At 39.6% G+C, this 25,631-nt stretch overlaps 1 protein-coding gene across 1 annotated transcript in view; it reads left to right on the plus strand.

Annotated features, from left to right (window-relative positions):
• Positions 1-4,611: 4,611 nt before the first annotated feature.
• Glrb (glycine receptor beta) overlaps positions 4,612-25,631 on the plus strand; it is a 72,188-nt gene continuing 51,168 nt past the window's right edge. The window contains exons 1-2 of the mRNA XM_004655888.2: positions 4,612-4,709; positions 6,367-6,518. Of these exons, the coding sequence (XP_004655945.1) occupies positions 6,397-6,518 (122 nt within the window). The 5' untranslated portion in view covers positions 4,612-4,709; positions 6,367-6,396. The remainder of the gene's footprint in view (positions 4,710-6,366; positions 6,519-25,631) is intronic.

The raw sequence follows: 25,631 nt of genomic DNA on the forward strand, positions 1-25,631 counted from the left end.
CTTGCTCCCATCTCTGGACACAGGAATGCAAGATGAAAATGTTGGCAGATTTTTATGTGAAAGGCCTTTCCTGGCTCATAACCAGCAGTCTTCTTGGTTTGTGCTCACATGATAGAAGGCTTCACCCTTTCCAGGGTTCATTTTGTAAGGGCACCGACTCAGCCCTTCTGCTCGTGTCTATCTTTATCACCTGACGAACATTCAAAGGCCTTTTCTCCTAAGAGCTCCCCATTGGGGGTTAGGATTCAGCATATAGATATTTGGAAGACAACAATACTCTTTGGTAATGTTGATGGGTTTCTGTAGTTCTGATATAAAAATCAATTTGTTAAAACATATCATTCTTTGAAAGATAGTATAACAGATATTATCCTTGACATTTTCCATTTTTTTATACCCATGGAGCATTCTGAAGGCTAATGTTCAACAGGTTTAAGAAATGCTAAACTATTAAATTTTATCTCAATTTTCTTATATAAGTCAATGTCATTCAATATTTTATATTTTCCAAACTATCACATATTGTTCATATTCCCACTGGAATACTCATGTTTCCTCTCCCCTGGCCCATTCCACTGAGGGGTCTCTTCAGTGTCTTCAATGGGGTTATTGGTAATCACTGAAGGGTCATGAATGCATCAGTTAGTCTCTGTGAAGGGGGTACAATGTTTCAGGATATTCCTTCTCACCCTGTGGCTCTTATAATCTTTATACCCCTCTTCCACAATACTCCCTGAGCCTAACAGGGAGTATTGGGGATCTTGCCTCTGATTTTCTACTTTGATGAGTTTTGAATCTGCTATCTATCTATCTATCTATCTATCTATCTATCTATCTATCTATCTATGTGAGAGAGTGAAAGACATAGGAAGAGAAAGAGAGAGAGAATGAATATGAATATGAATGAATCTAGCTTTAACGTGAGTACACGGGAATCAAACTGGGGTTCTTTGGCTTTGCAGGCAAACTTCTGTACCTCTGCACCATCTCTCCAGCCCTCCTTTAGATCTTATGCCACCACAGGTAATAGAGTTTTGGTTGAACAATATTGCTATCCATTCTGAGTATCATGAGATATTGTTGAATACACAATTATTTTCAGGACCCAGTTTCCAGGGGCGACATATGTAGATATATCTCATTTTCAATAATTTGCTACCAAAGTTACCATGAAAGTTACTTTATGTCTCTGTATCTCTACCTATAAATTACAGCAAGAAGTATATCAATTTCATAAAGTTGTTGATATATTAAATTTGAAATATTTTTTATTATATAAATAGTAATACATTATATACAACATCAATCAACATTCATGACCCTTATCATACATGTTATTATTATCAGTCCTATGGTGAACAAAAAATCTTTTAATGAGTTAGAAGGATGGCTTAGCAGGTAAGGCCTTGCCTTCAAAGTCTAAGGATCCAGGTTTGATTCTTCAGGTCCCTTGTAAGCCAAATGCACAAGATGACCTCTGCATCTGGAGTTTGTTTGCAGTGGCTAGAAGCCCTGGGCACCCATTCTCGCTCTCTCTCCGCCCCCCTCTAATAAATAAATAAAAATAAATCTTTAAAAAATCATTTAAGGAAAAAATCAATTCATGTATTAGCTAATGGTAAGTCCAACCTATAGTTGAAGTACAAGGCCCTTTGGTTTCAGTTTGCTAACCTCCAGGTAGAATTCTATACAAACATATATATTTATAAAATGAAGTTGCTTTTCTTACTTGACCTACATGCACTAGGACTGGAAACCACTATTTTTCTTTTTTTTTTTTTTTTCCAGGGTTGACATTTTAGCAGTTCCTGGGACAAAACATATGACCAGAAGTAGCTTATGGAGGAAAAGTTTTAGTTTTGGATTAAAAATTCAAGAGAAATTTCATCATGGTGGGGAAATCATGACAAGGGCAAAGAACAGGCGTCACTTCTTTACAAATCCTCAGGAAGGACGTCAAGTGAGTGAGCTGGTTAGCACTGGCAATTGGGACTGAACTAATCAACCTCCAGGTCCTCCTTAGTGACACACCTCCTCCTGCAAGGCTAGGCCTCCCAGAGGCTCTAGCAGCTGGGACTGAGGATGAGGCTTGATCATAAGCACACGAAGCTACAGGGGACAGTTTCCATTCAGACAACCGCACACAGTAAAGATGAAATCTCACCTTCTAATTCCTTTCTAATTCTCTGTCTCTGCCTCTGCTTTGTCATACAAAATATGGTTACAAATACGTCTTCATAATAAATCTTGAGCGTTTTAATTCACAACATGGAAAGTACTTCTTGTAATTAGGAAGAAATCAATATAGTATGCCTGTTGTTTAAAAGTTAGTTTAAGCCAGTTGCACAAAGTTACAGCAGCTAGAGGCCCTGGCACACTCATTGTCTCTCAGTGCCTTTCTGTCTGTCTCAGCTTGCACATAAATAAATAAAAATATTTTTCAAGTTAGTTTAAATATAACTAAGTTATTAGAGAACATTTTAAGGATAATTTGCTATATCAGAAAAGCATGTGGACATGATCATAGCTTATCAAATATTATTTCACTAACACTGGCTACTTCCCTCCTTCCTGGGTAAGTTTCCTTTCCTTTCCTTTTTTTAAATATTTTATTTATTTATGAAAGAGAGAGAGAAATGGGCAGATAGAGAGAAAGAAATAATGGGCATTCCAGGGCCTCTAGCCACTGCAAACTCCAGATGCATGTGCCCCCTTGTGCATCTGGTTTATATGGGTCCTGGGGAATTGAACAGGGGTTCCTAGGCTTCGCAGGCAAACGCCTTAACCACTAAGCCATTTCCCCAGCCCAAGTTTCCTTTTCTTTTTCAATTCATGAAAATGCTTACCTGAGGCTGAATGACAGACCCATTATAATAACCATATTTTGTTAAAATATTTCTTTTTCTGCTTACAGTTCTAACATCTATTTTGAGAAACTTTTTAGAATGATGACATGAAGACAGTATCAGACATTTCTAAACAAGCTTTCTCTTCCCAATATTTGATGGTCATAATGCTCAATGGACAGAAATGTGGATGAAAATCTTCATGAATGATGATTGCAATTCAAACTTTCATTAAAGAATGTGACTCTTGTAGAAGACATTAGTAAAGAAATAAATATAGGTGATAAGTACTTTTGTCACATAAGCAAATGGATTTGGTCAGAATAATCTTTATTCCTTCAGTATTTCATTATAATTTATTTATTTGAGAGGAATAAAAAAAACAAGAAAAAAAAAAGAGTGAAAAGGAGAACTGTGTGTCAGTTACCTTCTCATGGCTGGAGAAAACTCCCAGACCAGAAGCCTAACTTGGGAACGAAAGTTCTATTTCAGGTTTACAGTCTTCATGGAAATTTTCTTGTTTTTTCTTAAATTTTTTTTCACAATTTTTATTAACATTTTCCATGATTATAAAAAATATCCCATGGTAATACCCTCCCTGCCCCCCCCCCACTTTCCCCTTTGAAATTCCATTCTCCATCATATTACCTCCCCATCTCAATCATTGTAGTCATGGAAATTTTCTTGATGGTTGGGGCAGCCTGGCAGAGCAGAGACTAGCATGGTATCGCCTCGGGTCCGTTGGGAAGAAGCAGCCAGAGTGAGTGAGCTCTAAACACCGTCTGGGCTGAGCAAGCAGACGTCAAGGCCCACCCTCAGCAACCAGCCGCCTCCAGCGCAGCTCCACCCCCAAGGCTCCACCAGCTGGGGCTTGAGCATGCAGCTTGATCACAAATACATGAGGCCAAGGGGGACATTTCACATTCAATCCACTACACCTTGTGTGTTTCCAAGAGCTCCGCATTCAAAGTTAAGGCTGCTCCCTAAGCGATGGTTAAGCATCAAAAGGCACAAATCGGGTCGGGTGTGCATAGCATCACTGTGAATCCCTTAAAGATGAGAATCCCCTAGAAAACCTCTTAGTGTTTATGAACTTGAATTTGGTCCTCTATACAATGCGAAGGCTAGCATGACTTTTGCCCTGGCACACTGAAGGACTAAAGAATAAGCCTTCCCCATTTTGCCGGTGGTAACAACATAACAATTGGTGAAAAGCGCATTGCCCGGTATGGGTACTGTTTAAGTCATTCCCATCCCATAACACTTGCTCGTGAAGGCCAAACTCTGAGAAATTGGAACTATCACGCCTAGATTAAGTTGCAAGCTTGGATTAGGGACCCAGGATGCAATCTCAAGAAGTGTTCCCCTGTGGACCAGGAGGGCCCTTTGCTGTCCTGCTGTGGTCAAATGACCTGTTCAGTCATCCCAGGCCTTGAAACGTTGTATTCTCCTTTTATTACAGCCATGCCATCTTCTCCTGTGCGCCCCCGCCCTCCGACTGTGCCCCTTAGACCCCTAGATAGGGGACGAATCTGCTCAGCTTGGACCCCCACCCCAGCTCTGCAGCAGTGGGTTCCAGATGCCCTTCCCCTCCCGACAGACAGAGCCTCTTCCCTCCCCCTGCTGGGCTGCCTCCGTCGCCCTCCCGCCCGCCCGCGGTCCCCGCAGCGGCCCAAGCGTGGCGCGCCACGGCGCACGCTCGGCGGCCCGAGCAGGCGCGTGAGGCGAGCGCGGCCGGGACGCAGCGGCCCCGCTGTGCGCTGAGCACCGGGCACCGGCCGCCGCCACCTCCATCCAGCCCGGGCCCCCCGCCAGCCTGGACACCGACACTCCGGCCGCTGCGGCGGCGGCGGGCGCATCCTGGTAAGGTCCGGGGTCTGCCCGGCTCGGGGGCCGGCCTGGGGATGGTGATGACTCGGGCGCACTGCGGCGGGAACCCCGGGGCCCTGCTCCGCGTCACCGGTGCGGTGTCCCCGAGATGCCCGCGCGATGGGCACAGGGAGGCGGGGAGGCGCAGTGTCCTGGGTGCTGGGCCCGGGGTGCTGCGGGGGAAGACCCTGTGGCTGGCATCATCGGCCCTGGGGAAGGCTGGGTTTGCAAGAGGCAGTGCCCATTTCTCCCTCGTCCCTGGCGGTAACCCTTGGGTCACGGAAGGATGTGACTTGGGACTGGACTTAATGGCCACCGGGGAGCTGGAGGGAGTGGAGTAGGATGGGCAGGTGTGGTCCAGCTGCAGGTGGGTGGAGGAGAGCCCCAGTTGCTCTTTGGGTCTCTTGAGCCCCCTCTTGGGGCTTCTGTGTAGGGACCTAGGGGTATGCCCTCCTGGCCTGCCTTGGGGTGTAGAGGAGAGATAATGTGGTGGGAAACAGGGGAGAGCATATGCAGGTTGACTGAGGGAGACGGGAATCTAGTAGTGAGGACTGGGTCTAGGGTCTGACCTTCTGCAGAAAACAATGCAGAAGAAACAATTTATGGCTTGGAAAGGAAGAATCCAGAAGAGGTTGAATATTGCAGTGTCAGGAATGTTTAAAATATCTTGGAGGTTTCGGATGCTGGCAAGAATGTTCTCATTTGAGCTCTATGATGATATTAACATGTAATACAGGAGTTGTTGTTTTTTTTTTTTTTTTTTTCAAAAGAGTTTAACCACACTTGCACTTTTTCCACACTTGAGTTTTGTTTCACATAGTATGACCTAGATTAATCTTTTTGATGATAAATGTCATTCAAGTGACTAACAAGTAGGAGAGCTAGAATGCTAACAATATATAGTTTTGGGGGAATAAAAAGTAGCATGTAGTTTAATGTCTGTACGTAAAAACAATAGCTTTAAAGTGTTAAACTTGTTAAGATTATTTTTGATCTCTGTCATTTGTTTAACACTTAGAATTAAATAGTTTTGATATTTTGACAAACGCATACAAAATTGGCACAGTATGGATATTTAAAAAATAATTTATGTTAAATGTATGAGACAGAGATAACTATTGTTAAGTATTCTTACAGGTATTCGTCTAAATATAATTTGATAGGTCATTCAGTTCCATACTGAATTATGATTGTAAAAAAATCCAAAAATCAGAAATATTAGTTACCTATTATACTGCATTGGAGTCTTGTTGTCTATGTCCTTTTTTTTGAGGCAAGGTCTCACTGAAGCCCAGGTTGACCTGGAATTCTCTGTTTAGGCCATGCTGGCTTCAAACTTACAACAAAACACCTAGAGCAGAGCAGCCTCTCCTCCCTAGTACTGGAATTAAGACGCGAGAAACCATGATCATCCCTGAATCATGATTTAAACTAACTTTTTACTATTCTATGAAAAAAAGATTTTCTGTCACATAAAAAAAAACACTTTAAATATGTAGTGAAGTATAACCATGTAAGATAGAGCAATGAGGACTTGATATACAAATATCTTTGCCTTTTGAGGTGGAATAAACATAGTGTTTAAAACAGAAGTTAGATATTTATTTTCTTTCTGTGACAATACAAACATTTTTCCTGTTTCCTCTTACAGGTTCATAACACTGAAACTCCAGTTTCCAAGATGAAGTTTTTATTGGCAATCTCCTTTTTTATTTTAATGTCCTTGTGGGTTGAAGAAGCCTTTGCTAAAGAAAAGTCTTCCAAGAAAGGGAAGGGCAAAAAGAAGCAGTATCTGTGCCCATCGTATGTTCTTCATGTCTTATATCCTTATCTAGAGAAATGTTACGGTATTTTGGTGATGAAAGCAAGCTGCTCTATTAAAATACACACCCACAACAGACTTTATGTCAAACCATGCACTCATTCGTTTTATACTATGAAAATGCTGGGGTGGAGAGAGTTTTAAATGTGATTCATACTTCCCTAGGTTAGTTTGTTTCACATAACTTCTATACATCATTTTTGAAAGTATACAAAGTTATTATTGCTTTCTAGTGCTCATTGTATGATTGAATTACAAACTTACAAATTAAATGCTTTGATTGATCACTACTTTGAACAGTTGATTTAAAAAAATATCCTAAATGAATATTTATTAAACTGTTTGTTAAAATATTTATTTAACTCAAGATCATCAAATTATGATCTTGAAGTCTATTTAATTTGTATTGATATGGGATGGTGGGAAATTTACATGGTAGGTCACATTTATATTTTAATATTTGTTTGTAAAAGACTTATATTAGGAGATTAGGGTATTTCTCAAAGACTGTAATTAAATATGAGGTTACTTGTAAATACAAAATCCAAATATACTCCCTGAAAGGGCAAAGTTTAGCAGAATGGATTCTTTTATATAGAAATGGTTAATAACCCTGGTGAAACAAATACAAATAGTCTCTAGCAGTTACAGCACTTGAATAGTATATAAATAAATTGCTCACAGATGATAATTTATTTTAAGAACTAATACAACATATATGCTGGTCTATTATAAAAATAATTTGCACTTGCAGATCATTTCTCAATTAAGATTTTTGAAATGTGGTCTTGATCTCAAGTACATTTTTATTACATCATCATTCTGACTTATATTGTAATTTTACAGGTGCCCCATCAGAAACACAAGGTGTATCTTAGGTACAATGTTTTGTGAAGAAAGGCCATTAGAATGATTGCTTTGCCAAACCTAGATACTTTTGCAAATGTGACACTTAAGATTTAGGAGGTAGTCATGGAGACAAAGCTGTAGCATTAAATAAAATTCCACAGTAAGGGCAAACTTTCATAGTTCTACTCATTTAGCAGTCTCCTGTCAGGGCTAGTTTTCTAGGTGTCATACAAGATAGCCATAGCTTACACACACCTCTCCTCAGGCATCTGCTCGGTGGGGTGTCAGATGCAGAGTGAAGGAACAGGTTCACGTTGCTGGGGTTTCTGTGCCATCATCAGGAGGTCAGCCTTTCAAGGAACTGGATGATGTTGGTGGGCTTTTGCTGAAGCAAAAGGACAATTTTCAGGTTTTAAATTGAGAATGTTCCTGATCTTCATCTTTCATTTGATTTATGCAGACATGTTCACATGAATTGACAAATACCCTATAGTCATGGGGACTGTGTGGGCCCAGGCCATGGTTGACCTGTCAGATTTCTATCCATGAACTGGTGACTGATAACCCATCAGATATAACCACTTTGAAGTTTACCCCAGAAAGTCTTACAATTGGAATGTATCTCACAGTAGGATTTCAGAATTTTGTCTTCTTAGCTACAGTACTAAATTGCCTACCACATATCTGTGGACTGTATGCATGGTGTCTGTATCTATTTAACATAGATTGTGAAAGTTAAGTTTAGTAGATAGAGAAAAGCAATACAGTTTGTCTTGGTGAATGTGGAAGTCATCTAGTGGAAAGTGCCACATATACTAATTACGCCTATGTCATAGTACTTTACATGTATGTAATTAATTGAAAGTTTCTCTTTGAAAATTTTTATCATAGTCTTAAGTTGAATTTATTTCATTTGTATTGCTCTGAGATTCAGTGAAGTTTCATTAATACTTGCAGTGGTGATCCTGCACAATATCTCGCTTATTAAAAAGTACATGAGCCTTGGAGAATCAGAATTATATATTTTTGTTGAGCCATTTATTTATTTATTTACTATTTACTCACTTATTTATTTGAGAGAGAGAGCAAGGCATAGGAAGAGAGAGAGAGAGAGAGAGAGAGAGCAAATGGGTGTGCCACGGCATCCAGGCACTGCAAACGAACTCCAGATGCATGCGCCACCATGTGCATCTGGCTTACATAGGTCCTGGGGAATTGAACCGAGGTACTTTTTTTTTTTTTTTTTTTTTTTTTTTTTGCAGGCAAGTACCTTAACCACTAAGCAATCTCTCCAACCCAGAGTCATTTATTTTAAAAAAAAATCTAGGCATGGGAATACACATCCATATTCTCACCATTTTGGAGGCTGAAGTAAGACGTGTGAGTACATGGCTACCCTGGGTTACAGACTGAGCCCTAGTCTCAAAACTAAACAAAACAGACCCCCCAGCTCCCCAAAAAATCTGACGGAATTTTCACCAATGGAAGGACTTAAGAATTTCTGAAAACTAGAGTTTTGGGTATCTATGATTGGGTCCATTCTATCAAAGTTCTGAAACACTCAGGCTCAGAATCATGGCTACAAATTGCACTGTGAAAGAACCTTATAAAAGTCCTTTGTATTTTGGAAGATGTAAGGTCTGCTAATTTTGTGTCAGTTAGGAGTCTTGATTAAAAAATCAGAAACCATAGGGATAAATTAAGAGAATACTTTCTGCTGGCCATGGTGACACATACTTTTAATTCCAATATTGGGGAGGTGGAGGTAGGAGGATTGCTGTGGTTTTTGGGGCCAGTCTGGGACTACTGAGCAAGTTCTAGGTGAGTCTGGGGCAGGTGAAACCCTACCTCAAATAAAGCAAAAATAATATTTCCTAGTAAGGAAAAATTCTTGACTTATGAATTTTGATTTATTCAACTATTTTTGAGCAGCATGATGAAGCAGTGGGAGTATATCTATACATGTAGTTCATGTTAACACATACATGTGAAGTATTCCTGTTTATCCATGATAGGAACATTTACTGAAGGTGATAGAGGAACATATTTTAAAATGTAGGAGAACTAAAGTGATGGAGATCCTTCCAAGCATGTCCAACATGCAGCTGACATGCCAGGTGTGTCCCAGAATATCTGTGTATAAGGCCTGACATATTTGTAGGTGGTAACATTATGTCACAATGTCAAAATAGTCAGTCACTCCTATTAGATGTCAAGTCAGGTCAGAAGTTTTACTGACCTCTTTATTGCTTTTTAAACCCTCCTTGCTTTGAAATACTATAAAATAATACTTGTTGATATTAATTCTTATTTTTTGATGTGTAAGTGAAGCAACAATACCCGTTTGACCAAATACCTGGCAAATTTGCTTCTCTAAGTTTTAGAAATTAACTTTGATTAACAAGTCAAATAAAATTTAAATTAGCAAAATAATATTTGACAAGAATCCTTGGATATTGTTACTTTTCGGAATTTTGCCACTAGACTTGGACACTGATTTCAGTATGCTTGTGTTGACTCTGATTTTATCTTCCGCCTGAGAAATTCCATCCAAATCCGTGGCTACCACCAATACTCACTGTTACTTCCCAAATCCCTAGAGAGGGCCGCACCTGCCATCTGAACTGTCCTATCTTGACCTCAGCTCAATTCAGAATACTAAACCTGCATTCAGTCCTCCCTACTACTGCCAGTTCAGTGTCCCTTTCCTGGAAAATGATATCAATTCTTCCTTTGACATATGAACTCATAGCCTGGGGCTCACCCGAGGCCTTCCCCTTTTATGTTAACTCCAGAAGTTCAGACATCAGCAAGATTTATCAGTTCCGTGTCTCTGCCACCTCCGGAGTCTCTCATTCACTTTCTTTTCCAGGTGGACATTGTTTGAATTATTTCTGTTTACCATCTGCAAGGGGCCCTATTTCAGTCTCCCTGTTTCTTATTGTTCTCCATCAATTTATACTCCATGTTGACCCTAGAGTGTATTTTTGGCATCGTAAATCTAGCTAGGTTGGTCTCATCTTGAGATCTTTAAGGGTCCCCACAGCTTTTCTGATAAAATTCACATTTCGTGTGTCCACACACAAGGCTCTTGATGCTTCGACTCTGCCATCTCAAGTAGTAATTCCTCTGTCCCATTCCCTATCCCTATCGAGTGCAAGCAAATCATGTCTCAGCAGACATTCTCTTTCAGGCTTCTTCAGGTGTTCGTCCCTTCACCTAAAGCATTGATTTTTCTTCTCTTTGTATTAACTCCTGCCTCAGTTATCTTGCCCAAATTTGCCTCTGTAACTGTCTGATAGTGAATGTGTATATTCAGCCCATACCTGTCTGTAAAGCACCACATTCTACATTTATCATAGACATCCAGCACTTTAAGCTGGTGGGCCATAATGATTTCAATCCCAAATCAAACAGATACTAGTATCTCTCTTGGGAAACCTTTCTTAATCTGTGTGTTTTGAGCGTGCGTGGGGAAGGTTGTGGGGGTTGGGATGGATGAGGGTGCCCATGTGTACTAGACAAGGGCTTTATCATTCATACTCCTTCCCCAGACTCCTTTCCCAACTCTGATGCTCTGGTTTATGTAGTCCTATTCTACCCCTCAACAGTCCCAAACTCACCTGTCCCATTTATAATGCTCTATGGAATCCATCAGTTGTATTCATGTGCTTTTCCTACTCATTGTAAAAACTGCAAAGCTCAATGTTTTATTTAACTCATCACCACAGAACAATAATACCTGATCAAAAATTATAACTAGTAAATACTTATTTAAAGGGGGAAGTAGGGCTGGAGAGATGGCTTAGCAGTTAAGCGCTTGCCTGGGAAGCCTAAGGACCCTGGTTCGAGGCTCGGTTCCCCAGGTCCCACGTTAGCCAGATGCACAAGGGGGCGCACGCGTCTGGAGTTCGTTTGCAGAGGCTGGAAGCCCTGGCGCGCCTATTCTCTCTCTCTCCCTCTATCTGTCTTTCTCCCTGTGTCTGTCACTCTCAAATAAATAAATAAATGAACAACAAAAAAAAAATATTTAAAGGGGGAAGTAGAACCTAAAGGTCTTTTAATGTTTTGTATTGGGTCCATTATACCTGGCTTTTGTTCATTTGCTTGCTGATAATTTATATATCCTGTGGATAATACTTACAGATATGGTATATAACCATTAGGAAAACTAGGTGTGTTCCCAGATAGGGAACTAAGGGAATATTTTCATCCTGGATTGTCTCCTCTGTAATTCCAGCCTCATAATCTATATTTTAACAAGATCTATCAGTATATAGGGAAATACTCATCCAAAAGGAAGAGATGCAATTTTGGGTACATAGTGTCTTTATGAAGCACAATTAGGACCTACAATACTCCAGAAAGACTGAAGGGGTAAACTAATGCTTAGAAAGACAAGTATTACATGTTTTCTCTCACATTTAAAGCCAATATTTAAATATATGGTATATGTACACATACATATACATACTTACATTTGACAGGAAGGGGAGACATGAACTATTTTGGAGAAGGATGAGGGTCAGCAGGAGGAGAAAGGGCAACAAGAGAGGGTAGTTTGAGCAAAGCACAGTGAGACAGACACATGACATATGGGGCTGGAGAGATGGCTCTGTGGATAAGGTGCTTGCCTGCAAACCCAATAGCCCTGGTTGGATTCCCCAGTATGCACATAGAGCCAGATGCACAAAGTGGCACATGCTTCTGGAGTTTATTTGCAGTGGCTGGAGTCCCTGGCATACATATTCTCTCTGTCTATCACTCTCTGCCCCCAAATAAATAAATTATAAAATATCATCCCAGCACTTGGGAGGAAGAGGTGAGGAGATCACTGTGAGTTCGAGGCCACCCTGAGACTCCATAGTGAATTCCAGGTCAGCCTGGAACAGAGTGAGACCCTACCAAAAAAAAAAAAAAAATCATAATGAACCCATCATTTTGTATGCTAACAAAAAGGTAGAAAATAATGGACAAAGTCCAACAAGATTGAGATATAAATTTCACTTAGATAAATAAATAGGTAGATAAGACAAAAGTCTACCAGACAATACTTAAAAACTGTTGGATAGTGTCATAATCATGATACAAATGAATATGTATGTATTTATAAGTTTTCAGGAGCAATTATTTTATTAATTATTTAATTCAATATTAAGCATTATTACTTTGTTTAGTAGAATTATTTAAAGGAAAGATTATGGGGATTTTTGCACTGTTCTAGTCAGTATTTCCAAAAGGTAGAAATAATAGAAACAATTAGGTCTTATTAGGAAAAGCTGAAAGAACTGAGATAATTCCAAGTTGTTTTCAATTTTGTTTAAAAATTGTGATACAAATGAGAAGCTAGACTTTGTGGGTTACCAACAGTAGGCAAACCCCAGGTGAAAGAAACCTATGGGGGCCTTATTTTCTATTCCAAGCGGAAACCTTTCTGCTAGAGATCTATTGCAATGAAATTGACTAGAGGAGGTGGGGAAATTACCATTGGTAGAATCACTCTGTCTTGGGATAATTTCAGAGTAATTACTAGGCAAGTATATTATAGGGAAAGTTTGAGCTTGGATATGTGGTGATATCAGATGTTGATGTTTAAACTTTCCTCAGTTAGTGAAAAATTTAAAATTCTAATATTTTCTATTTGGCTACTGAATTGTGATTATCCCACAGCAAAATTAAATGGAGAGAATCATTGTTTCTCAAATTTTATCATGGTCCAGTTACTTAAATAAATGTGCCTTTACTTCTTGGAAAGTTATAGTATATAATATACAGATATTTTGGCCTTACACTTAAAATGAAAATTTAAAAGTCTTCAGTGATAAAATTTCTCCCTAAAGTTTCACAAATACTCAAGATTTTAAAGAAAATACTTCTACCATCATAACATCTTCCCTTTTTTCGGACTAGTAGAAAAAATTCTGCCCAAGTACCATACCTGTCAAGAAATACTGATTGAAGGAAGGAAATAATAAATGATATAACCCAAAATTTCCATAATTAGTAAGAAGGCACAGCAATATGTTTCTGTATTTTCACAAATGTTATATTAGAAATAAGACAAAATGAAAATAGACTTTTCAGAATTTTTAATATTTTTTTATAAGTGATTAATTTATTTGAGAGAGAGAAGCAGAAGAAGCGAGAAAATAAAGGGGCATGCTGGGGCCTCTGCAGACGGATTCCAGATGCATGTGCCACCATGTGCATCTGGTTTATGTGGTACTGGGGAATTGAGCCTGAGTCCTTAGGCTCTGCAGGGAAGTGCCTTAACTGCTACGCCTTCTCTCCAGTTGGATTTTCAGAATTTTTTTTTTTTTACTAAATCATAACAATGAAAAACAAAACAATTATTCCCAAATCAAAAATATAAAATACTTTATAGAAACATAGGCATCCATTTCTGCTTTCTCTCATAGTAGACACACTTTTTACACTGAACTCCGGCTGGGTCTCAGCACACATCTCTCTCTATCACTACGATACTGAAATCTCTCCTTTGGGTCAGTGCTGTTGTCTTTGGTTGCTGGTTATCATTAATGCAACTAGTCCATTTGCAAGTTGTCTTTGAAATCTTCTTTTTCCCCATCTTTGACTCATACTGGATCTTTCGTCTGAGGAGCTTAATAAGAACGTCATAAGAGTTTATTGGTTACCTTCTTGTTGCTGGGGAAAAAAATACCCAACCAAAAGTAGCCTGTCGAAGGAAAGTGTTTATTTTGGCTTGTAATCTTGAGGGAAGTTTCTTCATGTCAGGGAAAGCATAGCAGGCTTGAGCAGGAAGCCTGGGTCATATCTCCACATTATCAGGAGAAAGGAGTCTATTTGTTAGACTGGAAGCTGTGCTGTATTGCCTCAAAGCTCACCCCAGCAGCACACCACTTATAGGACGGCTGCACCTCACAATGGCCCCATAACTCTCTCAGATTTTCACCAGTTAAGGACCAAATATTCAAACCACATGAGCCGGGGGTTGGGGGTGGAGGGGAATTTCATTCAAACCACTACTGAGTTTCTGTCTGCATCTCAAGGACATTAAGCTATGTATTAGAAGCTGTTTTCACCTGCATGTAAAATTCAAAAGGAATCCTCAAGCAACCATGAGTTGGTAAAGTGCAGTATTGGTCACAATCCTGTTGTGACTCCTTTATCTAGCATTCATCAGCAGAGGAAATTGATTTGAGTTTGGATCCCTTTTTTTTTTTTTGGCTTCTGTAGAAATGTTCAAGACAAAACTATTTGCCAAAGATGAGAGGCTGGTTGGAAAAGCATATGGGTAATGTATAAAGTTGCCCATATCAGTGTCATTGCATGTTTAGATTGCCTGTTTTGTTTCTGATGTTTGCTTATGTATTTTCTCACTAGCTATTACAAAATTCCATTTTAATGGCATACTATTATTTTGCAATCACTTGGATTAATGTTCTTGCTTTCCCACATGATTTGCCAGTTTTTAAAATTGGCATCCTCATTATTCCAGTTTGTCAGGCATCACGCTTAAATAGAACCTGCCTTTCTGACCCTTAAAATGATCGCCTGGATCATTACCTTCAGGTTTCTCCTTCGCACATCTTTCTCTCCATCATTTTCAGGATGACTCCTTTTTTCTCTTTGTTAATTATTATTTATCTTGGCATACTGTTTCATTTTTTTCTTGGTATTCTTATGTTCAGTAACCCGCAATATCTTATAGCTCAGAAATGCAGCATATACCCTTTATCACAATTGCTCCACCACACCCCACATTTATATTTCAAACCTTGTCTGAAGCTTCTATCTTGCTTAGAACTGCTAATTTGCCCAATTGTCTAACCCTCCTTGTCTATTATTTACATTTGGAATGAAATTTTCTTGTTCCTTGTAATTTTACCAGTTTCCTACAGTTTATCTTTCTCAGATTTTACCTTACCTTGTTTTATTAGGATTTGTAAAGCATATAGATTTAAATGAGAATATAGGTGATATGTACTAACAGCATACTGTGACAGAGTAATCTATTTTTAAAATATTTTATTTTTATTTATTTATTTATTTGACAGAGAAACAGGGAGAGAGAGTGAGGGAATTGGCATGCCAGGGCCTCCAGCCACTGCAAACAAACTCCAGATGCATATGCCACCATGTACATTGGGCTTACATGGGTTCTGGGGGAATTGGACCTGGGTTCTTAGGCTTCACAAGCAAGTGGATTAACTACTAAGTCATCTCTCTGGCCCTTGTGTTTAATTCTTATTTCCACAGTTTGTAAGAGTTAGAGTTATGTGGAAGTTTGTTCAGACAGACACTGCCGGTAAGTACCTGCCCATTATCATCTCCTGTGTGTGTCTGGGTTAGTTTCCCCAACACATTCCACATTGAAGAGTAACCTACTGATATTTAAGGTCCCATCACATGAACTGGGCTTTATTTATATAATCCTAAGTAACAAAGCCAAGGCTAGAAAGACAAATACAGAGGACATGTTCCAATTAAAGGATACTATAGAAGTGTCCAAAGAGAAAATGTTTATTGGTTGTTTTTTTTTTTTGATGGAGGTTGTGTGGTGTGGGGTGGGCTTTTTATTACTAGTTTGAATAACAGTAAGGATACAATCCACTTATCAATAGGAAAATATGAATATTTAAATCTGTTTTCATGAGCCTATGATTAGAGCTATACTTGAACTCCTTAGTATACGAAAATCCGTTCTTTTCATATTGTGTACATGTTTTGCATGTGCATGTGTGTATGCCTGTTCTAATGGGCATATGGGGTTGCGCATGTGCAGATGCACATGCAGGTACTTGTAGGTGCATGCAGAGGACAGAGGTTGTGTTGAGTGTCTTCTTTGTTTGCCTTTCATTTATTGAGACAAGGTCTTTGCTTGAACCTAAGGCTTACACATACAGCCAGTCTAGCTAGCAAGCTTGCTATAGGGGATGCTCAGTATCTTTCTCCGAAACACTGGGATTATAGGCAGGCACCAGGACCATCTACAATTCATGTGTGCTGGGTGTCCGAACCCTGGTCGTTCCACTCACAACAAGTGCTTTACCAGCTGAGCCATTGCAACAGCACCTTGACACTTGATTAGATTTAATTCTTCATGTGATTTCATTTCCTAGTTTAGTAATATATAATGCTGACTAAACTGCAAGCACTTGAGATTAGATAGTGAGATGGGGCTTTAGAACTTGTTTATTTCCAGATTCCGTGTATTGGAGCTTTATCTCTGCTTGATAAGTGGGATGGATTCCACGGGTGAATAATCGTATAGAAGAATCAGAAGTAAGCTTTGAAAGTTCCAGTGGCTCAAAAGAACCATGTTCAGAGTAATGCTTGTAAATTCCCTGTGCGTGCTTAGTAACTCACGCTGGGCATGGCCCTGGGACATAGCAGACATGACATGTACCATGCCACAGAGCACTGACTCACTTGGACCTCAATTTTCTCACTTTAACAGTGAAAAAAAAGTTGGTTTTGGTAGCTCCTAATGTCTCTCACTCATTCATGCATCACATACCCATCCTTTCGTACATTTATGAAGACAGTTTCATGATCTCACGTTTGTTTCTCAGTTTTGAGCTAGGCAAGCCCAAGGAAAGCATACAAAAATTACACTAGCTATTTCTTCAGCAAGTTCATTATACACGATCTAACTTTAGAGTTGATTTGTCAGCATGTAGGCATTTAAATACACTGACAAGTAGAAAAAGCATGTGTGGGAGTTGATCTATGTTCTTAGCCTCTCATTTTCACACATGAAGAAAATTGACTGACAGAAATGTATTCTATTCTTCTCTTTTACTTTTGGAGGTGAACAAATCCTTTAATGTTGCAGTGTCAGACCCCAAAGTGTCCTAAGTTCTCCGGGTGTTGCCTTCTGCAAGAGACTTATCACCACTCCACTACTGAGAGCTGAGAGCTGGCCAGAGTTCTTTCTCTGAGACAGTTTATGATAATTTACATTCAGAAATCAGGAAGCAAGTTATCTAACATATATAGAAATTTCCCTCTGAGAAATAGTGAAATAACCTTTCTGGAGTAATGATTTTTTTTTAATCTAATAGTATCTCATAGTCTTCACTATCAAGAAAGGAATGAGAGAGAGAGAGTCTTTGGGCAGGTTCCCCCACCCAATGTCTCTCTATCTTTACACCGTGGCTACCTCAAGTAGGATGCCTGATTTCTTTCTCAGCTCCTATCTTAGGAGAAAAAGATCCTCCTTGAGTGGCAACCTGGAATCCCACCTTCTCCACTGTCTGTGGAGTTCTCTCCTTTATCAGCTGACCTCTGTTCTCCTGTGGGTTTCATTATGTTTGCTCTCTTCCGTGGTTCTTTATATTACTAAGGGGGCTCTCACCTCAAGTTGCAGATATGCTCTTTGTATCCATTAATATTTCTCCTGCCTTAATGGTTGTATTTGTTTCCTGATTTCCACTTTGCTGTTTTCTCTTTTTCTTTGAATTCCCTTAAGTTTTCAAAGTGACATATGACTGTTGTAACAAAGGGACCATATGTACCACTTAATCATTCTGCTAATGCCAACGGCTCTTTCCTCCACTTCCTGAAGCAGCTAAGTGCTTTATTCCTCTTTAGCAAATCAAATCACTATTTTAAAGTCATTATTATTTGATAGGGACCATTTTCCATCTTCTATATCCTGAAGCAGCCCAGAATTTTCCACTTTTGTCTTCCAAATGATACTCACTTCTGAGTCTTTTTTTTCTACATCTCTGACTATAACTAACAAGCTACTCTCACTTACTGTCCCAGATCATCTTATCATTATTTTTTCCTTCAGTGCTGGGTTCTACCTAATCATCATCCTCACCTCTTATAGCTTTTTATTCATCAGTTCTTTTATTCATGCTATTTCTGTCTGTGTCTATGCTTATATACACATCTTTATCTCTAGGTATATACATTTTTTTTTAATTTACAGGCATTTATTTTCAACTTCCTCCTGGACCTTAACAGTGTATAGGGCTGTGGATATAACTTAGTGGTAAATCGATCCTTTGACTAATTTGCATGGGCCTCTGAGTTCAGTCTCCAATACTGTTAAAAAATAAATAATTTAAGGTAACAATAGGCACAAAATATTCAAGTGAATACCTTTTAAGGGCACATATATATTTTTGAATTAATCAAAAGAGGATTTTGTTTTACATTGTTATCTGCCAGCTAAATCATCGGCTTTATAGCTTATCACTTATGCATGAAGCTCATGGTGGCATATGATTTAAGCTAGGGATTATGAAGAAAGTATGACCTCATATTGACATAAAATTGGAGAAGAGAATAATGTCTCAATAGTGTTGCATAATTGTGAATGCTCTTCTTTAATGTGGCGCCAAAAGTTAACAAGTGATAGCTCCTTAAAAGGTAGTTTTGATGCAAAATCTGAAGTCAGATGAGAGAACATTTTGTTCTCTTCTTCATTAATATTCAGTGGTCTGAAGTACATGATGAATGGACTCTTTGTTCAAAAATGATTTGCTAACACCATGCATTGGACATTTGAAAAATATTGCCTTGCTTGGCTTTGTGCATTTTCCAAATGGCCACACATTGCATTGTATAACAAGAAAAATATCACATCTGTATCATATTACTTTCTTTTATTGAAAACTCCACACATATCTAGAAGCTCATGAAATCATGTTGGATAATATTTTTTTCTATGATGTTGATTTTGATTTGAAAGTTTACATTTTGTCATTGGCAGCAAATGAAATCACTTTTGCCAAAGTTACAGGATCTCTTCATTAGAATTAAAAAAAAATACCCACAGCTGACTAACCATAGCTTTTCTGTAGTATTGTATGAAAATGGTCTTCCATGCTGAGTAGCCACAGTAAACCACAGAGTCACCCATGCTCTTTCCTCCTGAAATAGTTACTGCTGGTATGCAGTGGAAACACTGTGGGACCGTCCATGCTGTCACTCCCAGTGTTAAAAGATGTTGGTTTAATTTTGCAATTCAGAAAATGTAGCATTTATCTTAGTACTTCTTTAGAAACGTTGCTTAGGAAATTGTCTCAAATTTTTTGGGCAGTGGCTGGTGCATGAGCATGTGTTGCTGCTTTGTGGTTCCGAGGACAACATTGAAATATTGTGCATTTACCTTACAAATTGTATATATATATATTTGATGTGTGCACCAGGAGTTTTAACCACCATTGCCTTTGTACCATGAGTGTAGCGATAAACATGTAACTAAGTAATTGTGTCTAACTGTTTTGTAGAACTGGTCTTGACTATTTCCATAACTTGAGAGGATGGTGGACCACACTTTGAGAACAGTTCCTCTCCAGTATGGGACTGTGTGTGATGCAAGAACACATCTTGTCATCTCATTCTCTACTGTGGCAGCCTCTCCCTTTCCAGTTCTGCCCAAGCATTGTCTGCATCTTCTCTCACCTCATTGCTCTTCCCAGGGTTCCTGCTTGTCCAGGTTTCCATTCATAGTTATACTTTATAATGTCTATGGACAATTTGCCTGCCACCTTTCCTTTAACCTGTTGGATCCTTCCTTTACTTTATACTATCAGCTACAGCTACCTAGTCTACCAACCCTCTGCATTAAATCATTACAAAATTAACTACTAAAGTAAGAAAATTTATAAGTGGAGATTTCAAATAAAAGTAATTGACCAATACTGAGGAATGAAGGTTATCTTGAAATTCAAGAGAGAGATCCTCAGATAATTCTCCTTAGCCCTAACAGAGAAGATCTGTAAGATCTAGGAGGGTGGGCTTTATAGCATTTCAGAGTAATGTTGTGAGTTTGTTTTTCTTTTATGAGATATTATTTAATACATTTATGATCTTGAGTAAGCATACATGCTACCTCTCTAAACCTCCATTTCCTTATGTGGAAAGTAGAGAACTAATTTTTACCTACTCCACAGAGGTTCCCCAATAGTACAATTTTGATTTAGATGTGAAAGCATTTTCAAAACTGCAAAGTGATGATCATTTTTTTTTAAATTTTTTTGTTTATTTATTTGAGAGTGACAGACAGAGAGAGAAAGAGAGAGAATGGGCGTGCCAGGGCTTCCAGCCACTGCAAATGAACTCCAGATGTGTGCGCCCCCTTGTGCATCTGGCTAACGTGGGTCCTGGGGAATCGAGCCTCAAACCAGGGTCCTTAGGCTTCACAGGCAAGCACTTAACTGCTAAGCCATCTCTCCAGCCCAGTGATGATCATTTTAATAGTGATATTAGGGCATCTTGTAGTGTTCAAAGGAGTTTTGTATTTTATTTTATTTATTTACTTATGTGACAGAGAGAAAGAGAAAGGAAATAGAGAAAGAAGTACATATATATATATATATATATATATATATATATATATGGGAGAGAGAGAGAGAATGGGTGCACCAGGGACTCCAGCCACTGCAAATAAACTCCAGATGCATGCGCCACCATGTGAATCTGGCTTACATGGCCAGTGGGGAATCAAACCTGGATCCTTAGGCTTTGCAGGCAAGTGTCTTAACTTCTAAACTTCTAAGCCATCACTCCAGCTCTTTTTCTGTATTTTTAAAACATTACTTCTAGCGTAATAGTACTTCAATTACCTCAATCAAATTTCAAAGACAGAAAGTGCAATCATGAGGAAAATATCTGAATGGTCTTAGCACAAATATATCTCTTCATGACACCAGGGTGCTAGGGTCATGGTGGGTGCAATGTCCATGCCATGTCCTTCTGTATAAGTGTGAGTGCCAATGGGACTCCATTGGGCTTCATCATGAGTCTGTGAAGAGGCTGCCTCCTTGCCCTGCTAGTTATGAGAGGTGTATGTATGGGCTGAAGGCAGAGCTTAGTGGTAAAACACATGCCTAGCATGCACAGGTCCCTGAGTTTCACGTTCAGCATCACAAAAATGAACCAAAAAAGTACTTATAATAGGGAGGATGTTAATACAGGTTTCCTAAGGGTCTCTGCAAGCAGCAAGTGATTGTGAGACTGTACATTCCACATGCTGGTTATTTGAAAGGCTAGTAACAGATCACCAGAGCTAAGCACAGCTATTAAACTTGGGTCTTATGGCCTCTAGCCCAAATTTCTTCATCAGCATCTCTGTCTCTTTGTTTATGCTTACCTAGTATCATCTTCCTAATGGTAATGGCTTTTTCTCATTCATTGTCACTTATATGTTTTTAACTTATTTTAAACAACATATTAGGTTTACTTGCAGTCTTGTAGTGAAATTTGAAGTCCTTTGAACTTATTTTCAAATAGTAGGGTGCTAGCTACCAATAGGAGCTTGTAACTAATGCTCATTCTGATCTCGTCAGGGAATAGGATGTGATTTCCTTCCCCCCTGTGCATGTGCATGATGCAGAAAACGTGTTGTACAAAAACATACCTAGGAAAGGAGCTAATGTCAGTGCTCGGCAGCTAGAGCCCCTGGGAGAGGAGAGGCATACAGCAGGTTAGAAAGAGACTTTAGAAGTTTAAAGACTCCATCAGCTATCAAGGGGTAAGTGCCAGTGGGTACTGAATGTGTAAGCAGACATTGTAGGACAGTGTGGGGCTGCAAGTATAAGCTGGATATCGCATGAGACCAGATAGTGCCATTTAATCAAGCAGCTTGAGGGCTGGGGGGAGGCTCAGCAGCTACAGGATCTTCTTGTAATACCTGCTGGGCAGAGTCCCATTCCTTGCATCCAAGTAAAGGCTGATACAAAGTGGCATGTGCGTCTATTATCCCCATGCACCAAGGACAATGGAAGAGAGAGCCAAGAGAATCCAAAGTTCACAAGCCACCGACTCTGAAGTGCCTCTGCATCTTTGCAGATTGTTTGCAGTGGCAAGAGACCCGATCTGAAAGAAGGCTGAACTTACACACACACACACACACACACACACACACACATCAATAACTATTTAAAAATAACTTAGCAAGAAAATTAAAGGTATCTGAAAAATGACTTATTGGGATTAAGGTTAAGGAAAGTTGTTCTCTTTATGATGCATAAAATACTTTATGTGTTATGGTGAATTATAGACACCCCTTCCTCATTCATTCATTTTTTGTTTGTTTGTTTGTTTTTTGAGGTAGGGTTTCACAGTAGCTCAGGCTGACCTGGAATTCACTATGTAGTCTCAGGGTGGCCTTGAACTCACAGCGATTCTCCTCTCTCTGCCTCCCGAGTGCTGGGATTAAAGGTGTGCGCCACCATGTCCGGCCCTCAATCATTCTTAAGAATACTAAAATTGGTTACTTCTGCCTGACTACACTTGGGTACTTCTTACCCAACCAACCACTCTCTCCCATCTTTTCCTAAGCTCCAGAATCACTCTCATACATTACAATAGACTTTTGTCAACATTCTGATATGAGAAAGCATGCATAATTTCTACATCTAATGTACCTCAATATAATGTCCTTCATTTACATCTTTTTATTATAAACAATAGGATCTCATTCTTTTCATGCTGAATAATTTTCCATTGTGAATATGCACTAAATTTCCTGTAGCAGTATTTTCTTTTCCACTATGAAGTTAGACATACGTTTAGACATAGGCAGGTTTTCTAGGTAACTTTTTAAAAAGTGGTTAGAACTTAAAGTAAAAAAAAAAGTTATTAAAGTTTTAATTAACCTTGTTCATAACTCAGATATTGGCTCGTGTAAAAATTCTTAAGTCTCTACTTCAAAAGCTCTGCCTCACCATTTTTATCACAATCTTTTATATACAATCAGAATCCAGCATACAGGAATGCTCATCAATTACTGGTGGTTAAGGGACATTTTTATTGTCACCGTGGTTCAGATGTAGTTTGCATGCATACCCCCTGGAGGTGAGGTGCTGGGAGCTTGGTCTGCAATGTGGTACTCTGACATTGTGGAACCTTTTAAGAGTTGTGCTTAACGCAAAGTGATGGGGTCCTGGGGATATTACCCTGAGAAGGCAATAAAGCTGATCATGCAGAGTGACATAGTTTTCATAAAAGAAAGATGTTATCAAAATGGTGACCATGTGCTTGGCCCATTCTGTGTGTAAGAGTTCCCCTAATATGCCTTCATAGAGGACATTGCACATGCTTTTGGGTCCCAAAACATGCAAGGTAAATAAACATCTGTTCGTGACAAAAACTGCCTGAGCTATTTTGTTATAATTTTGTACATAATGAGTTAATAAAACTATTATTTTCTTTTAATTAAATGTTAGCATCTGCACTAATGTAAATTATGCTGTTGATAATAGATTTGATAATATATGCTATATATTTCACATATACATATTTATATTTCCTGTTATCACCAGGTGTGTTGGTGCACCCCTTTAATCTAAGCACTTGGGAGGCAGAGGTAGGAGGATTGCCATGAGTTCGAAGCCACCTTGAGATTACATAATGAATTCCATGTCAGCCTGAGCTAGAGCAAGACCCTACCTCATAAAAACAGAAACAACAACAAAAAAAATACACTCATCCCTTTTACACATCTCATGAAATCCGAGGTGGCTGAAAACAGGTTGGATGGCTTTGTGCTCAGCATCTCCTTCAGTGGACTGAAAGGGTTAATTAAGGTCAAAATTAAGGACAAGGGGACTAGCAGAAACATTCTTGAAGGGGGCTCTGGGGACTATGTTAATTCCACACTCTCAGCAGAGGAGTTGTGAAGGGGTGAATTTTCTCCTTAAACCTCATGAGAGGGACTTAAAGATGGAACCGTCTTAGTTCCTTGCATTTGGGGGCGATCACGGTGGAGTAGCCTGTTCACACCGTAAGAACTCAGAAACAGGCTGTGGGACTGCATGAAGGCAAAGGGACCGAGGGATGGGGGCGTACAGTGACTGGGAGATGTTCAGTCAGGCAGGGCATTACTGAGCCTTTCCTGTCAGGTGAGGGTCACACGAGCAAGGAAAGAGAGGAGAGACCAAGAGTAAGGACAAGCAAGGGGGCTTCATTTGAACAAGAAAACCAAACACTTTCATCCACAAGAGCTCAGGAGTGTGCCAGAGAGCCAGAGAGCCAGCGGCAGGTGTGAAGTGTGGAGTTCATGGGGCTGAAGGGCGGAGGCAGGAGGTGCAACTGGAGAAAAGCCAGAGTCCTTTTCTGAGGCTTGAAATCCCAGAACTCAGGAGACTGAGGCAGGAGGAGGACTGAAGGTTCGAGGTCAGCCTGGGCTGTCGAGTGAGGGCCAGGTCAGCCTGGGCTACAGAATGAGAACCCAACCATCCAACTGCGCGACTGACCAACCTTAGCTTTGGACAGAAGAGATTGTGGGGAAACCACAAACAAGTACAAATTAGTGAAACGGGATGGAGCAAGACCTACATGCAGGGTCCTATGCAGCTCACCGGTCCTCCCGGGCATGGCTGGAGCCAGAGTTGACCGCGGAGCTTTGTGACCAAGCTGCGCATCTTACCGTTTTTAATGTAGGGTGTTTACCAGAAGAGACTTACTCTGTGAGGGTGAGGGGAAGTGTTAGGGAATTTATTGGAGGTGCTATTCATGGAAGAGGTAACTCAGGGGTCGGTGTGTGTGTGTGTGTGTGTGTGTGTGTGTGTGTGTGTGTGTGTTGGAAAGTAGAAATTCTTTATAACAGAATCCTGTGCATTCTAGCTATTTCAGCTTATAGTGACACTGATTTCTAAGGCCTGGCTCAGAGGGACAAAGAAGCTATCTTTATCATTAGTTCAGTCTCAGAATGGCATTCATAGTAACGCCCTCTTGATCTTCTCCTAGGAGTTTTGTACAAGGCTCGTCATTGTCCACTTGAGCCTCACAGGTCTTACAATGATGATAACACTTCAGAGTGATAGCATTCTTGTCTGCTTCACAAGTAATTTGTCCTTGGGAAGTTCTATCAGGAGAAGCTGTGCAGTCCTGCGGGTGGGGTCAGCTTAGGTGGGGTGGCCTTGTGGCTCTCTCCTTTTCTTTCTGAGGAACAAAAGCCTCTTTATCTGAAGGTTCTGAGGTGTCCCTGCAGAGAGGGACTCAGAGGACTTTGAAGTTTAAATTTTTTATTTCTCAGTTTCTGCCTGGCTTTCCCTCCTTTCATTCCTTTTTTTAAGTTTGGCTGGAACTGGAATGGAAAATACCCCCTTTATAAATAGACTTTTGTCTCATCAACTTCTAGAGGAGTTAGGCTGGGAATTTACAGAAACAGATCCATAAATTTGTAGATACATTTGTGGAAGAAATTAAGACATTCTGCATATTTGCTTAAATTGTGTGTGTGTGTGTGTGTGTGTGTGTGTGTGTGATGCATACATGTAGGTGTGTGCAGGAGAGTG

Source organism: Jaculus jaculus, chromosome 12 (assembly GCF_020740685.1).
Source record: "Jaculus jaculus isolate mJacJac1 chromosome 12, mJacJac1.mat.Y.cur, whole genome shotgun sequence".
In the NCBI taxonomy this organism is placed as follows: domain Eukaryota; kingdom Metazoa; phylum Chordata; class Mammalia; order Rodentia; family Dipodidae; genus Jaculus; species Jaculus jaculus.